This window comes from Acanthaster planci, linkage group LG01 (genome assembly GCF_054643075.1).
Source record: "Acanthaster planci isolate LZ-2023a linkage group LG01, COTS_SCS, whole genome shotgun sequence".
NCBI classification, from domain to species: Eukaryota; Metazoa; Echinodermata; class Asteroidea; order Valvatida; family Acanthasteridae; genus Acanthaster; species Acanthaster planci.
In genome coordinates, this window is record NC_141777.1 from 27,198,203 (window position 1) to 27,214,373 (window position 16,171).

General features: G+C 40.1%; 1 protein-coding gene across 3 annotated transcripts in view; it reads right to left on the reverse strand.

The window, feature by feature from the left end:
- Positions 1-15,821, reverse strand: part of LOC110975147 (uncharacterized) — a 63,805-nt gene extending 47,984 nt beyond the window's left edge. Inside the window, exons 1-2 of one of the 3 annotated variants that reach the window (XM_022227327.2) lie at positions 15,609-15,821; positions 8,091-8,439 (exon numbers count right to left, since the gene is read on the reverse strand). In XM_022227327.2, the coding sequence (XP_022083019.2) occupies positions 8,091-8,280 (190 nt within the window). In that variant the 5' untranslated portion in view covers positions 8,281-8,439; positions 15,609-15,821. Of the gene's footprint in view, positions 1-2,944; positions 3,188-8,090; positions 8,440-15,608 lie in introns of those variants that run through there. The other 2 variants (XM_022227325.2, XM_022227326.2) reach the window with 2 other exon arrangements.
- Positions 15,822-16,171: the final 350 nt, after the last annotated feature.

Below are 16,171 nucleotides of genomic sequence, written 5' to 3' on the forward strand. Positions count from 1 at the left end.
TGTATCAAATGACTGTCTTTTTCTTTTCATTTTTTAACATTCGCTGAAGAGCTTTTCAATTATCTCATTTTGGTGGACTTTTAAAGTTGCCTTGTGGAGGCTTTATGTGAAGTTTTCACAAACTGCTGATGTGTGGTACATGTAGGATGCCATTCATCTTTGATTAATGTATAAATTATGGTCAATTAAGCCTGTAATACAATAGTCAAGTTCTCTCAGCAACAAGATGGTATTCATCTGTTTTTTATGTTATTTACATAATGTATATGTACAGTACATACATGCACCACACGTAACCTTTAATAGCAAACTACCAGTACATGTGTACAAGTACTGTACATGTATGTACCAGTATGATATACAATACAAGGAGAGTTGCTGAAAACAGAGTTTAGCCTGAAGACATGTCTATAAATAAAATGGAAAACGCACTGGAAATTGTAAAATAAAATTTACACTGTATGTCACGTAATTATAGATATTACACTGCAAGAAAAGTATTAAATCCAATGTATTGGTGAACATGTATGTCTACTTGTACATATACATGTTCTGTAAGTATGACTAAGCCATGCCTTCATGTCAATGCAGGTACAGGTCAGTAAAAGAAGTTACATGTACCAAGTCATGTTGTTATCATACTCAGACCAAAAGATATTCTCATTATTTTCTGCTTATCACTTTGTTGTCCAAGGACGGGCCAAACTGCACCCACTACAAAGAACGGGCCATTCTGGGTGCAATAAGGATAAGGAGAACTCAGAGATCTTTCACCCTCTGACAAGGAACTCGTTGTAATGAGGTTCGGACAAACGACCATCTTTAAGCCCAGGGTACTTCTGGGGCTATTGTTACCGAAGAAAAACAACTTGAAGTTACTGAAAGCGGGCCATTCTGCGGCATGTCAACAGGCTTGCGGGAGAACTTTCAGGCATGGAGTGACCTCGCAGCAAACGGTGGTTTGGAAGTGGGGCAAATGGGGAGCTTTATTCTAAATGTTTGCTTTCAACAAACTCCATGATTCTTGCTTTCCATGAACGATTATGCAAGCATTACCCCTAATAGTATGTACAATGTACACTACTTGGTCTGCAAGATGCAACATTTTGATATTATTCCTAAACAAATTTTCTGCAGTTAACGGTACATGTACTCTATCTTGCACAAAACACCTGCTCAGATCCCTTCCCTATTCTCCTCCTACATGTATATTACATGCACACGCAGTACCTACCGGTAAAAATGTTGCTTGTAATAGGTTGTCTCTAATACAAATTGTATTTGGAAGTTTTCTAGACGAGGTACACTACACTGTATTTGTGTTACCTGTATTTGTTCTTGTGCACTGACAGACAGGGCCTCAAGTTTCAAGTTTTTGATATATTAAGCCACACTTAAAATGCATGTACCTTAGAAAAATCTGAGCCCTAAATTTTCATCATATGTTCAATGCATCAAACTGAGCGACACTAAAAACGAAACCCCAGGATAGAGCAGACATCTTCAAACCATATCTAGAAAATGAGAATCAACTCAAGATGGCTCTACCACATTGGCAGTGTCCAGAGGTTAGTCCTCTATAATTCAAACGGTGCATTTACTGTCACGCCAGAATTCAGAAAACACCACATACAGCCGTTTCCCCGAATCGTATCACTGCAGTTGTATGCAGATGGCCTTACACAAACTCTCAAACAGATTGTTGAAAAAAATGCAGTGACCTGTAAGTCAGAAATTCAATAATAAAAAAAAAACACAAATGACAAATGCATCATCCCCTTTTGAAAAAAAAAAGCTTGAAAAGTGCACACAAAGGTTCAGGCACACTGTACTGGTTTTAGTACACGTACATGTACGGTACCTGGTTAACAGTGCACATCACAATCATCTTGACATTTCTTAGAAGATTTTGCTCTCTGAAGGATGCGCGTATTCATTTTGTCCATTCTCAGAAGTTGTCCTCCTTCGGGAGACAAGGAGGAATCAAGGATTCAGGTCAATGCATTCTCAGTTGGTCCAAATCAGCATTGATTCGAAGGCCCTAATCCTATCATTAGAGGACACCGCTGCCTTTGTGCTTCACAGAAACACTGGGTTAAGAACCTAGCACAATACACTCCCCCTTCACTACATTATCAATTATTCAATTACAAAAACTACAGCTTCGGCGAAACTCTCCCACTTTCTCATACACTTCATTTAACATATATCCGGATGCAGCCATTTGAGATAGTCAGGTAAAAGTACTCGCAACAATATGTCCATGCACATGTTCTTGTGCTAAACATCAACATCAAAAAGCTCTGTGATCAGATTTAATGCATACAGTCTACTAATGACATCACGCAGTCTGATCCAAGCCAGCCTGTTGCATGTGATATTTTCAAGACGTGGCTCGTGTGCCCCCCCAAAAAATGCTCTGATCATGAAGGTTATCACAAAGTTTAACAGGCCACGCACCCATATTATTGTTTAAAAGTGCATTCAACTGAATGAACCAAGTTTCTATTTCTTGTTTTTTTTCAAGAAGCAGGGCTGGCACAGTTACTTCTGCATTTCCCTGATCTCTGTAAAATGGCAGCAAACAAGGGACTTTTTCTCCCTCTCTGTGTTAGAATCTTAGAGCAACCCATAAGCAGCTCTGATACCCGGTATGTAAAAACACCGAGCATCTGATTCTCACACATGAAGTTTGACAGTCTTCATTTTGCACCAAAGAAGAAAAAATTGCCAAAGAAAACCAAAACAATAAACAAATAAATAACTGAAAAAAGTAAATATAAAACAAATAAGAAAAGGATCTATTAATAGAGGCAATGGAGAGAGATAGTGCCACATTTGGAGTTCGTTCACAATTTCAACCATTATAAAACTGTGTGCATCCTTACAAAACCAAGACTAAGATGTACTTGTCACTTTTCTCTCTTTAATACCGATCACTCACCAAACCCCTCCTCCCTGTCCACCAACTCCCACTCTTCATCTTTAGAGCCACAATCGTAACAGTTCCCCATCGCTGATGGGCTGGCGACGGCAGCCGGGGATGAAAAGTCCCTGCTCAGGCGCTTCAGCAAAACTTTGAGCCTTGCTAATTTTCTGTTGGGCGGCATTGTGCCGCTCTTTCTAACTTCTACGCCCCCTTTGCTTCACTGGGCACCTGTTCCAATCTCGCAACTGTCCACGGAGCCGCCCAGAGAACCTCTCCGTAACATCCCCCGTGCACTTCTGAAGAGGGGAGGGGAAAGGAGACCTGATCAGATATATTTGGATCTAGGACTCGTCTCACTTCGGGATGACGCATCCATCTCCCAGGGACTTCTTCCTGTGCCGACTCAGCCGACCGGACGATTACAAATCCGGGTCCAATCCCCAATGTTACAGCTAAGCGGAACCCACAAACTTGATCTTGTCAAGTTGGCTGAACACGATGGACCGGGACATGTTTTATGATTAAGACAGGATGAACAAATTACAGAATACAGTACAATAAAAAAAGTACCAAATGTATCCCTGACATATTTAAGACCCCTTGAAGACACTTTAATTCATTTATCAAAGTAGGAGTGTACAGGTACAGGTACCAGACAAGTCCATTGGTCCTTTACAAAATTTAATCAAACAGTAGTAAATACATTAGTACTGGTACATGTATGTGATTACCAGAATAAAAGAGCATTGATAGATTGGCTTTTAATCCCATGCTCCCATGGCATTTGCAAACAAGATTCCAATCCAGAAAATTCCACCTGCAGAAATGTAATCCTACCAATCAACAGGTCTTTTAATACAAGTTTGCGCTCCCCATCCAGTAACAAAGGAAGGACACAAGGTGACACCTCTTAATTAGACTGTCCTTGATCTGATGCCCCACTTATGCTCATTTCCATTTGTAACCTTATCCTCTGACGGAAAAGTTACACACTGTTTGAACACTCAACAATAGCAAATCCAAAACGATCCTGGCAAATTTCAGGGATGGGAAGGGGGGGGCCAGAACCTTTAATGAAAGGAAGTTTAATTGAACTCAATGAAAAACAAAAGGCTGAAGTTCAATAGTCTGTGATAAACATTGAAAGGGTTTAGTTCATAATCCTAAAATTATCCAGTAGAGATGGGGGTACTTCCAGATTCGGACACATTTTTGTCAGGCCTTGTTATGGACAGACCTGAATTACATGTACACAAATTTCTTCTTTCTACGGACAACTAATTCATTTGCAAATGTATTGTTACTCATAAATACAGGCTCACTACCTGTATTAATTTATAACTTAAGCTGTACATTTGGTTTGTATTTTGTTCCCTTGATTGCTGACCTACAGTGTACATGTACATGTAGCAATTGGGTTTAGGGCCAAATTACAGGTTGAAGTGCCATTCTTATAGTATTTGTTCTGATGGCCGTTTGAGTCATTTTTCAACTTCCCTCAATATGATGACCAAATCTGGAACTCTTTCAACAAACATTTCACAGTTTATACACTGCGGGTACAACACGCAGAGAATACATCATACACCACTTTGTAGATCTCACACTTTCCAAACACAAAGATGATTTAAACTCACAAGTTTCCGATACTGTGCTGATGCACGTGCAGTATGAAATACATACATCTTTTTTAATCAGCAAGTGTCCAGCAATCAACATCTGATGTGCACTGTATACGGTACATGTACATGAGTCCAAAGTCATGGCAGTGCTGTGATTAGCTAATGACTTTATGCTGTTTTAGAACCTTGGACCATTTCATGGAAATTTCTAGTAAACAAGTACACATGTACATACGCACATGTACTGTACATACATGTATGTGTACTGTGCAGGAACATTTTTGCAACCTGGTGCAATATATCGAATGACAAGGCTCTATTTACTTATTTCCACTTCATCTGCTTCCATTAAAAGCAGAGCCAGAAAAAAAAACAACAACAAGAAGTTGCTTCACCTTGATCTTTTCTGCTTTGTATTGATGATGTCCAATACACCTGCATAAATAAAGCTGTCTGGTTTTTTCACATGTATACATGAAAGCAATACATTATTCTGGGAACAGTCACACTTGGCCAAAAATCTATATGTACCGGTACATGTACTTGTATCTACCAGTATGTAAAGTGTACAATGAACAGCATATTACTGAGACTGGAACTAAATACAGCCTCTCTAATATGGAGAATAGGGTCTCGTGGGTCTGAAACAGATCTGATTATTAAGTGAATCATTACATTGTGCCGTGAAGGGAAAATCCAATAATATTTGAGTCACGGTGAGAAAGAATTCCATCTGTAGTGCACTGACACGGTCATATCGTGGTGTAAAATGGACAAAACCTGACCACTTTTTTATTGACTTGAAAAGAAAAAAGTCTCGTGCAGGCATGCAATAGCTGATCCAGGGAACTTGATAGTCATCTCCTGAGCTCTACGTGACGTCATCCCATGGTTCCTGACAAATGATGGCACGAACAGGCTTTGGGGATTTGGGGGGGGGGAGGTGACGGTCGATGGGGGACCTACGTGTACCGGTACATGTGGAAATATGGAAAGGCCAAATATTGTAACAATCATCTTCACATTGATACATGTACATCATTTCAAACTACCCAATGTACATGTAGGCCTCAGCATGTCCATGAATGATTTTACGGTTTATACTTCAAACAACTCCCAAACAAAGCTTCCACGATGCATTATGCAAATATAAAGGGACCTTTCCCACTCATCTTGCTTGTAGTTGAACAAAGTTGAAGTCGCCCATTTTCCATTTTGAACAGTTTAAGAGAAACCCCACACCTGACATGCATGGGAACATTTCCAGGCACAATGCTAACTTGGTCTCCTTTTGTCTGGAAAGAGGTGCAATACATACCAGTGCATATGTACAGGTACCGGGTACATGTACATTCCAATGTCTTTCATGTTTGCATTTGCCAACTTTGGCGTCACACTTGTGTTCCTAAAATAGCACTAGTAATTGCAGTAGAAAACATCCGACTTTGCCTTAGTCCACTTGTCTGTGCTATTGTCTGAACTATCTGTCAGAATCGCTAAATACACAGAGGTGTAGGAGTGAGTTCAGGCCAAGGGGGCTGTGAATGCAATTCTCTGACCAGCAACCAATGATGGGTGCTGTTAATTATTGCGATAATGTCTGGAAGGATAAAAGCCTTGGTATGCAACGGGAAGACACATATTTTGTACAAGTACACGCACAGGTACAAGTACATGACAGTGGTTTCTCACATGATGTAACATGACAGCCAAAGGCATTTCAGGAAGCATATCACGTCCGTGGAGGCGCGTGCATTTTCGAATCTGGGTATTTCAATTGGCCATTTCATGTATGCTAGAATGTTTCCACACACACATCTGTCTAAATTGGATGCTGACAGTCAAAAATCATGTGACTGAAAATCTTCTACGTGGACTTGAAGGTGAAAAGGACCAACATGTACCAGTACACATGCACAATGTAGGCCTATCGTACATGTTCATGTGCATTTGTACATTGTACATATGTACATGATGATGAACCATGATGGAATGGGTATAAACGCATTTGAATTCTGTACATGTACATGTATAGTACCTGCACTGTTCTAATGGCAAATTTTTTCTAATTTTTAAATATTTTCTATGGTCAGTGGAGTTTGGAATATACATGTACACCTGTTCTGGTAGGAGTTTTCTACTATCCTAGTAAATTGTCAACGTCAGTCTTCGTCCTTCGTCCAAACTGTGGGGATTCAACAACTAGCTCGAATTCCAAGATTTTGAATGGCATGATGATGCATGATTGCCATGGGTGAAAGATCCATGGGTGAGATATTATACAAGCCTACATTGTTAAGTTGTACACTTGACTACCGCTACAATGAACATGTACATGTATGTGTGTATACGTGTACACTGTAACATGACAGGTCCGCTGCACACCAGTCAGCCAATAACAAGCAGTATTACATATACATGTAAGTACCCGTTCTGCCCTACCATTTCTGACAAACAAACTTCCTGGTGCATTGAAGAACAGTTCAGCCAAGTTTTGACAGATCTAATAGGCATGTATACATGAGCACTTCAACAGCATCACAAATATTTGGAATAGGAGTGCCCAACAATATGCCCAGCAATGCATAGTACACTCTGGCACCTTGCCACATGGATTCACTCGATTTCATTGGAGACTGAAAGTGAAAAAAGAACCTGTCTGTTCCTTGCAAGTTGCAGGAAGCTATTAAAAAGATTTATCCTGCATGATTCACCCATTTCAGTTGCTATTAAATACTTCTTCCTTATGGTTTAGTCTACATAAAATATTTCTGACCAGTTCGTGCCTGGAGGATGTCAGTTTTCCCTGGGATCATACCGTGCTGAGGTCAGTAGGTCCTGGACATGAACATCACTCGACCTCATCAATGTTTGAAGTGACAGAAGCGTAAAAAAAGCAATCATTGTCTCACTACATACATACGGGAGAAGGAAGGAAAAAGAAGTGTAGAGACTTTGCCAACAAGTGCACCTGTGTAGAGCCATTGGGTTGTAAAGACAAGTAAAGGCCCAGTTAAATTCCTTATGTTTGGGTAGGCTTATGCTGGATTATCGTCTTTGGTGAAAACTAACTTCCATAAGAATTCTGAGAAATGATGGTACAATTACTCATTAAACATACTTGTACATGACAACACATCATTTAATGCCTTCGCATCCTTCTTCAGCATACTACAATTAAAGATGGGTTCTAGAAACCAATTAGACAGCTGAAACGGTAGTCCTGAAGGATTAATAGATGTTTTACTGGAAGTGCATACATCCTGCTGATACATGTACATCCTACCAACAACACTAATGCCATTTTCCTACAGATTGCTAGCCTGAAGAATAATTTTGGGAAGATTTCAAAACTTTTTCTGGCAATCATGGTTCAATAACAAAGGTTCCTGTTTCTCCACAGCTCTCAGCAGACAACTTCAGTAATCATTTTTGTTACTAGTTTCTGGATGCCCAGTTGCAAAGTGATGTTGTATGCAAACACAAAAGAAATATTGCCAGACTCCAAGATGACACGGGAGATTCAACTTTGCACGTACCTTTGTCAGCCTGTCCCAGTTGTGTTGCACTAGAGCTGATGTAGACAGCTGTTCCTTCGTCCATCTCTGTCACTCTGCAAGCTGCAGTCAGCAGTGGCCGGGGACCCCTGTCATCCTTCCCGTCCCCGTCCTCCTTCCCGGGTGGACTGTCCCTCTCCTCCATCGCCTCACCCTTTGCTGATGCCGACATTCACAAAGCAGAAGGAAGAAGGCTCTTAACCACAAACTGGCGGGAGGGCTTACTCTCTTTCTCTTGGGCGGTGTGGTTTATATAGTCCAGATTTCAGTCGGGAGTTGCCATCGGGTATGCTTGTGCTCACAGCTAGCTAGGGCATTGCAAAATCGCAACCTGGAGTGAAACCGATACATGTTGTGTTTAGAGACGAGCACACAGGTACAAAGTATCTGATGTAAAAATGAAAGAGATGGCACTGAGGTGACAATACCCCAGGCATGCCAGAGGATGGACGGATGCGCATGCTAAAATTAAAGGGCCAGACCTGTTGCAGCATTTCAACAGCTTCTTTGTAAGTGTAAGTGTATGGAATAGTAAATTTGGTAATCATAGAATGCTTTATGGGTTTTTCTTTTGGGGGGGTAGGGGCTTTTATATATTTAGATTGAGAAATGGGTAAAACCTGGAAACAAAACAAAAAAAATTGTCAGTTACACTAGAACCTTTAAAAATGTGAAGAGATCATGAACAGGTGCAAAATGTACATGCTACATGAGCAGCGTCACTAGCATATTGATTTATCAGAGGAAGATGTGCACTATAACTCTACCTGTAAGCTGTCTTTTAAATGTCACCAGTCAATAAAGTCTATTTTCTCCCCTTTACTGACCAGATGTCTGATTTATTTACTACTATACCCACTTAATGTGTGAGTGATTGTGCCACTGTTAATTCAGGCCAGTCCCTACATGTACCTACACAGAAACAAAGCAAGAACATCCACCAGTGGGGAAGCCATAAAACCAATTGTCCTCAAAAGGCATTATTTCGTTTTGGTCTCACTCTTGTGCTAATGGTACCTGGTACATGTACATGTAGAGGGAAGTCAAAAGGGTTCAAGTTCATTCCAAAACCCACTTGGGCCAGAATCACAATATCTACATGTACCTTTGCAGTTCTTTGTTGGACCTTATTTACTGGCCACATTACTGACCTCAGCACTCAGTGACACTGGATAAGACACCAGGGACAAGACCATACTATAGTTCACCTGCTGTGTTACCAGTACACTGCAAAGGTGACAGACTATTGTAGGGAAAGTGCCCAAATTCAGTGGATTATATGTACCCCTACGGTACCTTTCTGGAACAAATTTTCAAGGGTTTCGCCAACTTACGGTACTGGTACATGTAGCGAATTTTGTCTAGAGGAGTAAGAAGAAACTATACTCAGTTGTGTAATCAGGTGATGTTTAGAACTACAGTGTACAACTCGTGCATGTAATTGGTATACTAGTTCATATACGAATAACGTGTACAAATACATGAATATACAAATAACGTGTACATGCATGGAAGAAGCTCCATGGTATACATGTAAGTGTATTACATGCTGTACAATCTTTTCAAGTGACTGCAGACCTTATTAGATTCAGCATGGTTAGGACTAATGAGCCAGTTTGGTATTCCAACAGTGCATGCCCGAGATGAAGCGCGTCAAAGTCATTCGGACGCTCGTGTAAGGCCTACCCAATCGGCGCGGCCCTCCGCGGACTCACGCGCATGCTCTGGTACTGAATGACCTTGCTTTTTGGAAACACTGAACTGGCTCATTCTTCACCAGCTGCACCTGTCATGGAACACACAATCAAGGCTTGTGACACATCAACCACAGAATACTTCCCCAACACCATGTCATAAGTCATTTTGACAGCCCCATTATATTTCCATACACATTTTTCCATGTCATGATTTGAATATAAACTTGAGTGGGAGGACAAGCAATAAACATGAAAGCCAGGGCCGTAATGGGCGGTAAGTGGGGGCAAAGTCACATATATCATGTGGCCCAATCTGACAAAACGAATCTTACGTTGCAAGTGCTAACGTTGAGTTTAAGGCCTTTTAAAAAATCTTGCACATGTACCAATTCGACAGGCATTCTAATCATACTGGTACAAGTTTGTACACGTAGTGTAAATATGTTTGTACACGTAGTGTAAATATTATGTGATCATTTTTACCCACACTACTTTATCCACGCTACCAAAACACACAGGTCCCTTGCTTGTTATGAAGCCAAAATGAGTGATGAATGTACATGTACTTCTAAACAAATAATTAAATTAATGTTCTGCCTTATTCAAACTAAAACAATGTTACTGGGGAAATATGGCTTTTGGACTCATTTTGTGAAATCTGTCACTACATGTACAATAAAATACATGTCATACAGGTGCCAGTCGTAAAGGCATGTATGTACTAAGGCCCTGCAACAAATCACATGTGTTGAATTATTCTTATGCTATTTTACTGATGCCCAGCCAGAGGTTGCCATTCACTGGTACCTGTAAGCAAGAAGAGCAATTACAGTAACACAGCAAGGGAAAGGTTACATGTTGGCAACAACTCAAACTCAACAATGAAAATTGCACCAAATTCACGTTACAAGCACCAGTAAAGTCTGTGTCTCGGCTGGGATTGCAGAAAGATTTCTATCATTTGAAAAAAATTGGATTGAAAAATTTGGATTGGATTGTTGGGGAATTTCATGAACCTTGTCAGCTTTTTGGGTTCCCACAATAACTTAATCTCACTTGTGTGTGGTCCCCATGTGCATGTCACATTCATCATTTGACTCTTGATATTTAGTCAGATTGTATCACATTACATAAAGGAATATCACTCACAGAATTTTCAAAGAATTGTGATTCATTCATAGGAACCGCATTAAAGAAACAAAGTCATCCCTTGTTTATGACATCTATCTTCTCCTAGATCAATAAATAAGACTGAGAAGTTTCACTGGAAGACCACGGCGCTGTTGGATGACAGCATCAAACAGCGAGGTGAGGCGAATAGCTGTCACACTGGTTGGCATGGCAGACCAGCTGTCTGAAATGTGTGGACCTGGGTTGGTGGCAGGTGATTTGCGTGAAAAGCTGCTGGGTGCACTGCTGCCAAATTAAAGGTGCATTCTGTAAGTTTCACTTTCATACTGCATGGACTGTGCGTACCCTTGATGGTTAAGTGGACCCCTATTCACTGTGTATGAATGTACATTTATCTTGTATTAGTACCGTACTTTGTAGCTTACATTGGACTTGAGTTGATAATCTTAACTAAGGATGCCAGAGGTTATTGGCTGTTAAGTAGATTTAAAGCAAGAGAATGAAAAGGATAATGCGTAACAGTCTCTTGAACGGTGACCAGGAGGGTGCCCTCAATAGTTGTCTCATTTCATACGTCATTTTGCCTATGAACTGTTTTCTTGATCTTATTTCTGACCAGAAGAGCCCTCAATTTCCCTATCTACCTTACACTGACTGCCAGTGGATTACTTCATTCTTTAGCCTCTTCACTATGATGTTGTTACTGGTACCAAGATCCATAGGTAGATGTGTTTTGACCCTGACATCTTGTGCTTCAATTAATTTTGATTACAGGAGGAGAATTCAGTATCTTTCAGATCAGGAGTCCGTGTTTACCCAAACCTAAGTGTGGTACTGTTCTTCAAGAACTCTGATGCTAAGAACACAATCATCCTTGGGTTTGTCAGATCTTGACTGGCCCAAATGGGGGGGGGGGTCTGTAGGCCTACTTGTACAATGCACACCATCATCATAGGCGGAACGGCCGCACCACATCAGGGATGGTTAACTTTAAATTGTCCTTTAAATGATAAACCTTGTACATACTCTTCTACACATGTAGCCAGAGGGAGCAACCATGGAGGAAGGAAAAACGGAGAAATTCACAGAGTTACTGCTGGCATTAAAGTGCAAAATACAGTGTAAAAGCAACCCATCCTTTTCAGACTCCACAATGTTGATCTGTATTTATTTCTAACTGACCTGACATCTTTACCAAAATATACACATGGTGAAAATTGCATAGTATTGGAGGTACATGTACATGTAATTTGACCCCCCTTAGTACCTTTGAAGAGTAAATATTCAGGGTTGTATCTGTCAACATCAAAGTGTCAGTTTGTGAAAACAAAAACAAACAGATAACAGTGAACAACATGTAGTCCAGATTATTTTATACTAGTCTAGATTTCAATTTGTTTAATACGGCCCTACAAAAATACTGTTATTACCAATCCCTGCACAGGTGATAACAAGGTTTTCTAAACCACACTTTGAAATTGAACAATTTCCTGAATCTTGGTGCGGTTTTTATTTCCTATAATCCAAAAAAGAGGTCTTTCCCCTTTCCCTCGTCTGGGGGGGGGCCTGATCCCCACTATTCAAGGAGATTACTTTCAGAACCCAGATAAACATGCTGATCCCTCATTATTGATCTTTTGTGTGTCACTTTACCTACAAACACGATCACAAAACACAATACACTACAGGCATAGCACATTACTAGCTTGTCTCCCATTCTACTGTCTGATCTTGTGTGTGGATATCAGGGCACAGCAAGCACATCAGGCAAATAGTCATCGAAACAAAGTGGCAGCTGGTTGTCCATATACTGGTACACATGTGCTAGTAGTGTTATCCTTCCTGGGACAGTTACACAGGGTTACATAATGCCAGCACAGGAGGGTTATATGGGCTTGGCTGTGGTCAATCTCTCCGAATAAATGGATAATTACCCCTCACAGTAGTCTATCATGTCCAAAGAGTGAGTCCATGTCCTTAAGGGTTTGGGAAAATCCAGGAAAACTCTGAGAAGAGTGACAAGCTCATTGGAGATCTCTACAGTTAGGCCTACATGTAATTGGCAGTGTTAGCCACAGTTACATGGCCAACGTTAACAAACATGCAGAGCCGTGAAGCTTTTGGTTTTGCTATAATTTGTACCTGTACAGTAGTTTTCAGTTTGGTTGATGGATGAATGATAACATTCACTTGTGTTCTTTAAAATGCCTTCCTGGCTAATAAATTTTTTTACATGTTGAAATTAAATGAAGCATTCACGTTGTGTGTTGCTGATACGTTACGACCTGCTTTTTCAGTGGATGCCATGGAGGATTGAGAAACGAAACATGTAGGCCCTTCTTGTCTCAGTCATTGTCTAATATCACAGAAAGACATATTGAAAACTTTGAAATATGCGCTCTTTTTTGCAAATAACTACATGTAAGTGTGCACTTGAAAGTTGAATTGGAATGGAAGTTTTAGAATGAGGTAAGGGAAAAGATAAAATGAGGGCTTTTTCATACTATAGACCCATGTGACAGCCACCACATATTTACAACATGTGACGTACATGTAAGCTGCTTGTTACATGTATGTATACCGGTACATGCCATTGTTCATGTGTAACTAACGTGATCCAATCTGGAGAAAAGTATCATAAAAAAACAACAAAATAAAAAACTGCCATCTCGTAACTGTTGGCTCCAAATAAGTCCACACTAAGGAAAATGATCTTGCTGCTGAGCAAAAAATATCTTTTAACTACAAGCATGTACAATCTTAAGTCAAACGGCACACTCACAAGGCACCTTTTTCAGAAGTGTTTCTTTGACAGAAGCCAACAATACAGTGACAGGCACAAACGATAAACTGTAGATTTCTGAATGTGCATTCCATAGCTCTGATGCATGCCAACTCTGAAACCTCGTTGAGGCCGTTTTCCTTTTCATAGCCCCAAAAATCCATCTGCACAATAAGGGATTGGCAAATCATGCAGTCTCTAAACGGCCATTGTGAAAATTGACACCTGCTGGCAATTAATGCCTGATTCCACCCACAACCTTCGTTGCAAGAGGAGGTAATTACAACGAAATGGAAAATTCCAACGGTCTAAAATTGTGAAGCCCATCTGAGGGACAACACTTGGGTCTCCAGCAGTAAAGACACTGGTACATATACAAAGACACAATCTTCTTTGAAAAGAAAATTTTCAATAGAGACGTACATATAAGGGAATCTACATGTTCTCAATATCTCTCAATTATGGTTTATTAGAGATGCGCTTTCCAAACAATGAAGACAGCGGTATATGCCCTTGTCCCTCCACCTTATGAAAAAGTCCCAGTGCTGAATGAGACTTTGAATTTTGTTTCTAAGTCATTTTATCCAAGTTATAGTTTTAAGTGTTTTAATAGCTTTCTATGAATGCTCAATGGCTTTTTATCATAAAACACACATATAATTTTCATATAAATATTGTGTGTGCTTTTAAATATGATCACCAGGTCCAATTGCAACTCAACGAGCAATTTACTTGCATCTAGTGACTAATATTTGTCTTTTATGATTTTCATGAAGTGTAGGGTTTGGCAAATGGATGGTGTGAAATTTTAAAATTTAAATTTCTATCCCGTTTGTCTTTGTCTTTGATTTGTCTTTTCCTTAAATGCATTTAAAATATGTGTTTTTTTAACCCTAAAAGTCCTCATTCCTCCAACAGGTGAAGGACTGAGGACTGTTAGGGTTAATGTTAATCTAATATTATATGTATCCACCATACAATTTAGCCTGTTGGCTACGAAACCAGATGGAAATAAACCAATGATAATAATAATAATTAGAAAACAAAATAAGAGGGAACACAATGACAGAAAAAAGGTAGGCTAAGGTGAAGACCCTCAGGAAAATAGAAACAAAGACAAAAAATAATTCTCTGCGTACGATACCAGTATGTGATTTATAATTGTTACCAGGATTTGTCAATGTGTGCGCTGCACTACCTGCAAATGCTATGGACTGCAAAGTGCAATAAATAAATGATACAACCTATGCAAACATTCAAAATTAGTGATAGATCATAGCACTATCCTTAACTTTTGTACATGTCATATTCAGAGTCAGCCTTGGGTTGGGAAGCTAAAAAAAATGTTATGCTAATCGAATGGCCAATGGGTAGGCCTAAATGATTTTTTTTTTTTTTTTTTGATCAGCACCTAAATATCATGGGTAATAAACTAGCATTTCCTACTTGCATTTTGGAAAATCTGAGAATGGGCTTGATACACTACAAGTCCACAGTACATTGTACATTAGACCAGTGGACGTCGTCTACATCGCAATGTCGTAGTGTAAAAGAAGACAACATCCAACCTGGGCTAATTAATTGTACATCCTGAGTGCTACGGCCATGATGGCCATGGCTGAATAATTTAATTGGATGCTTAAATTTTAGATTATTTCATAAATTCAAAATAGGCACGGTCACGCTTACCAATGTAACATGCATGCATACATAAACGAAACCATTACTAATCAATGAATGAAAAGACCCGTGAAGCCGGTATCTGTTTCTCCATCATGTCGGCAGTATGATTTCTCCAAAACAAGGCAATACTCAACAGCCTGAGAGGCAGTGAGCATGAGATGTACCTAGCCTCTAGTCTTGACATAATTAATGTTTAAGCCTATATACCTTTGCTTTCCATGAAGATTCCGGTGAAGCACTGGCCGCTGAAGACAGAGCAGATGAGAACTGCTTAGCCATGACTTCTGAGCTTCCACTGTTTTGTGATGCGTTCTGCAGATATTTCATAAACGTGAGGCTGGTCCTATCCCGTATCCAATGTCGCAAACTGGTGGTACAGTGGTAGGCAGCTTGCCTAGCTTGGACGTACATTGTACATCGACGACAGGAGCACTAGGCCCGCTGTTTTGCAAGAGTCGTGCACAGCGCCACCATACTGATTTGGAGGCGCAGGGGCGGCCGCGGGCACGCGCCAGGCTAGGGTGTCTATTTTTAGACAGGTTAAAGTCCAGAGTTATGTTGTATCGTCTGCCTCGTGCTACCACATGTTGGAGGGGGTTGGTACGAGTTTTCCATTTGTTTACCCTACAATATTTTAACACATACCAATAAGTTTGTTGTAACAGCATTAAACGTCTATGTAATAATCTGTTTTAATAGAAAAATTGATAATTTTTCGAAGAGCATGTAGTTACACGAAACCAAAGCATTTTCCCGATGAAGTAAACACC